Source organism: Brassica napus, chromosome A9, assembly GCF_020379485.1.
Source record: "Brassica napus cultivar Da-Ae chromosome A9, Da-Ae, whole genome shotgun sequence".
NCBI classification, from domain to species: Eukaryota; Viridiplantae; Streptophyta; class Magnoliopsida; order Brassicales; family Brassicaceae; genus Brassica; species Brassica napus.
This window is the reverse complement of record NC_063442.1, coordinates 21,356,628-21,360,708: the sequence shown is the minus strand read 5'-3', so window position 1 is coordinate 21,360,708 and position 4,081 is coordinate 21,356,628. Positions and strand designations below refer to the sequence as shown.

General features: G+C 49.5%; 1 protein-coding gene across 1 annotated transcript; it reads left to right on the top strand.

Annotated features, from left to right (window-relative positions):
* Positions 1–2,756: 2,756 nt before the first annotated feature.
* Positions 2,757–3,512, top strand: LOC125578137. The gene has a single exon (XM_048740436.1). The coding sequence runs from the start codon at positions 2,757–2,759 to the stop codon at positions 3,510–3,512; it is 756 nt and encodes a 251-aa protein (XP_048596393.1).
* Positions 3,513–4,081: the final 569 nt, after the last annotated feature.

Genomic DNA, 4,081 nt, shown 5'->3' with positions numbered 1-4,081 from the left:
CAGCAGATATTTCATTCTTCTTGCTCGCCCACCTATCTTTCAAGGATTCAAGGACCTCCCGATACTTGGCCGCAGTGTCGCGACGAGCAATACGGGAAGCTCGGCAAACATCCCGATCCCTCTCAACCTCGAGCGCCGCAATTCTTTCCCGTTTAGTGACCATCCGAGATTCGAGAACCTTATTTTCCAGATGAACTCTCTTCCAGTCTTCAGTCAAAGCTTCGATCTTCTCAGCATCCTTCTTCCCTTCACGCTTGTTGGCTTAAAGCTCTTTTGAAAGCCTCTTGATCTCAGAGCCAATGCTTTCGATCTCCTTATCATTCCTGGAAGCCGCGACATGATCCCCCATCATCACGACATATTCATTAAAAGCCTCCATAACCTGAAAAGAAATCGAGATAAGCAAATGATGCAAAGTGATTCCTCAAAAAGGTAAACAAGAAACGAACCTTAGAGCTCGCCACAGCAACCTTGGCATAGGCCTCCTTCTCAACTGACGAAGTGAGAGACGGAAGACGGCAACCCGCGGACCTCATACGACCAGCGAGGGAAATCAGATCGCTCTGAACCGCAAATGAAGAACCATCTCCCCCAGGGATAAACCTAGGACGAGATGGCCGGGCAAAGACTCCTCCGATGATCGAAATCGTTTACGAGTCATCACCACAGTCTCCTCATCCATACCATAACTCAACGATCAGGAGGCTGACTTTCTTCTGGAACATCGTCATCGTCGGAATCATGGATCGAGATTAAAGGAGGCTTTCCTGAAGCTCGACTCCTCGACGCAGACCCGGAAATTCAGAACGACGACCTCCTCACGAGCTGTCTATTCAACCGATCCGAAGACTTGTCCTGAGCAGAAGAGGCCCCTGCAACCTCCCGGGAATGCCCAGTCTCGTCCTCCGACTTCTCAATTAAAGGAGCTTTGCCAGTCCCCACTGGCAAGGCAAAAACAGTCTGGATCCGAGTCTGGTCAAAAGTGAACCAATTCTAGCGACCTCTCCGAAGGATTCTCATCATACCACGTATCTCATCCGACATCGAGGAATTTCCAGCAGGAACTACATTCAATAAAATAAAACAAAAATTTGTCTTCAATCCCAAAAACCCAAAATGCATAGGCGAGATAGAAACTAACCGATATTCTCAGCCCAACGCCAAGAGAGCCGGGAGAAATCGAAGTCACCCATAGATGCTCGATCCATCCGGAAAACGAAGAATTGTTCGTGCCACTTCTCGTCTCGATAAAGAATATCTTCTATGACGTGGCGACCTGGACGCGGAGAAACAAGGAAAGTCCAAGGGGTCTGATTGTTCCCTTTCACCAGAACGAACTGACGAAACTCGCTAAGACCAAAATCGAGACCCTTCTCCCTAGCCTTAACCAAAAACGCAAGAAGATGCCTGAGGAAATTCAGGAGAAGCTGAGAGAGGGATAACCCAAGCTCCGCCAAAATCTCAAGTATCGGCTCCAGAATCGGGAAGATTGGTGGGGTCAAAATCGGTCACGGCGGAATCAATGTCTAAAAGTCCGTAAAAATCAGCATTAACATTTTTACAAAAAAGTAATCTTCGTAAAGATATCTTTACAAAGAGCCTTGCGGTAAAAATCTTGTTCAAATCTCAATCGAACCACTAAATACCGATTGTCCGAAGGAAACAGACATGTATCCAATTCGGCCACGGACAAGCTCGAGTACGACAATAGGACCACGGACAAGCCAAGCTCGATCGATACGCGGCGACCAAGCATGCACACAGCCCGGTCGCTACGTAGCGAGCGAGCGTTTTTCCCGCTCGGTCGCTACATAGCGACCGAGCTCATCCAAGCTCGGTCGCTACGTAGCGACCGAGCGATCGTCCCGCTCGGTCGCTACGTAGCGACCGAGCTCGAACCAAAGCCGCCAGATCGCCGACCTACAACTCTCACTGCGGGACATCCATTCCAAGATACATCATCTCAAGGCATCCACACCAGAGATCGAACGTGTTCTCGCCACCACCCGGCGAAACCCTTTCACTCAGAGAATAACGAAAGTCAAGATCAAGAAGACGAAGCAAAACCAAAAGCTCGGCGAAAGATTTTCACAATCCGAGCCACGCCATCTACAACGGCAATGCCGGAGGACGATCTACGTCACTCACTCAATCAAAAATCCGGAAAGATGGTCGAAAGCCCCACTCTCACGGACACCTCGGCGCGAACAATAGAAAGCAGCAGCACGCTTATGGAGATCGATGGCGCGCCGCCTAGGATCAGTCGTCCCATAAGGAAGCTCAATGTTTCAAACGCTCGACACGTCCTAGACGCAAAGAGAAAAGATCCACTACACCGGCAAGACAAACTTAAACGGGAAATGTTGTCAAACAACCAATCCGGTTGTGTCGAGATGACGGATCTTCGAATTAAGCTTAACTCGAAGATCCCAGATCTTCGCGAAAAACTCAAATGATGCAAGATCGACCGTCCGAAGGCGGAGCCAGAGCCGATCGTTCCGTATCAACGCAAGACTCAAGATCTGCGTACACGTCTCAATTCACTTAGAGCTGAACGAACGGTACGACCCGAGGAAGAGCACCAAGAGCAGTTTCAGCACTTGAACGTGATCATGGGAGGATCCCCTCCTGGCAACGATTCTGTCAGATCTGTGAAAGCGTTCTGACGGAAGGCAATCACAACTCAGCGCTGGCCTACCACTCCAGAGGCCAGTCCTACAATCACCTTTTCTGCCGAAGACGCGGCAGGCGTCCACATGCCGCACAACGATTCACTCCTCGTTGACGTCCGAATTAGTGACTGCACGGTCACCAAAGTCCTTATGGACACTGGCAGTTCAGTCGATCTCATCTTTAAAAGAACACTCGTCAAGATGGGGGTAAGCCTCGACGACATGAAATCTTCTGCGCGATCGCTAACTGGCTTTAACGGGTCAACCGAGACCATGCTCGGAACGATACGCTTGCGAGTGTACACCGAAGGCGTCGCCAAAAACATCAAGTTCTCCGTCATCGACGTTCACGCTCCATACAACGCAATCCTAGGCACACCATGGATCCATGCGATGAAGGCCATCGCTTCGACCTATCACCAATGTATCAAATTTCCTGGTAGAGAAGGACGGATCGTTACTCTTCGGGGCGACCAAGCAGCTGCTCGAGATCTCCTCGTCGCCGAGATAAAAAACCGCAAGGCGACTTCCCACGTTAACTCAGTCACCAAACCAATCCAGAAGATATACCCTTTCAAGGAAGAGATTCTCGAGGTAACCATCGACGACAGCGACCTAGCCAAGATCGTCCGAGTCGGTGCCCACCTTCCCGACGACACGAAAGACAAGATCATTTCGTTTCTCAGGGATAACATCTCCACTTTCGCTTGGTCTACCTCCGACATGAAAGGGATCGACCCGGGCGTCACTACACACGAGCTCAACGTCGACCCAACATTCAAACCAATTCGTCAAAAAAGGTGCAAGCTCGGTCCCGAAACGATCAAAAGCCGTCAATGAAGAGGTCGACCGACTGCTGAACGCAGGCTCCATCACGGAAGTGAAGTATCCCGAATGGTTGGCAAACCCAGTCGTCGTAAAGAAGAAGAATGGCAAATGGAGGGTCTGTGTCGATTTCACAGACCTCAACAAAGCATGTCCTAAAGACAGCTTTCCTCTCCCTCACATCGATCGACTAGTCGAATAATCAGCAGGAAATGAACTGCTGACATTCATGGATGCCTTTTCTGGTTACAACCAAATAATGATGCATCCAGACGATCGAGAGAAAACAGCATTCATCACTGACCGCGGGATATACTGCTACAAAGTAATGCCCTTTGGTCTCAAGAACGCCGGCGCGACATACCAACGACTCGTCAATAAAATGTTCGCCGAGCGATTGGGAGCCACAATGGAAGTATACATTGACGACATGTTGGTGAAATCCCAAAAAGCAGCCGATCATATAGACCACCTCAAAGATTGTTTCTTCATCTTGAACAAGTACGGCATGAAGCTCAATCCAATGAAATGCACTTTCGGCGTAACATCCGGCGAATTTCTTGGATACATAGTCACTCAGAGGG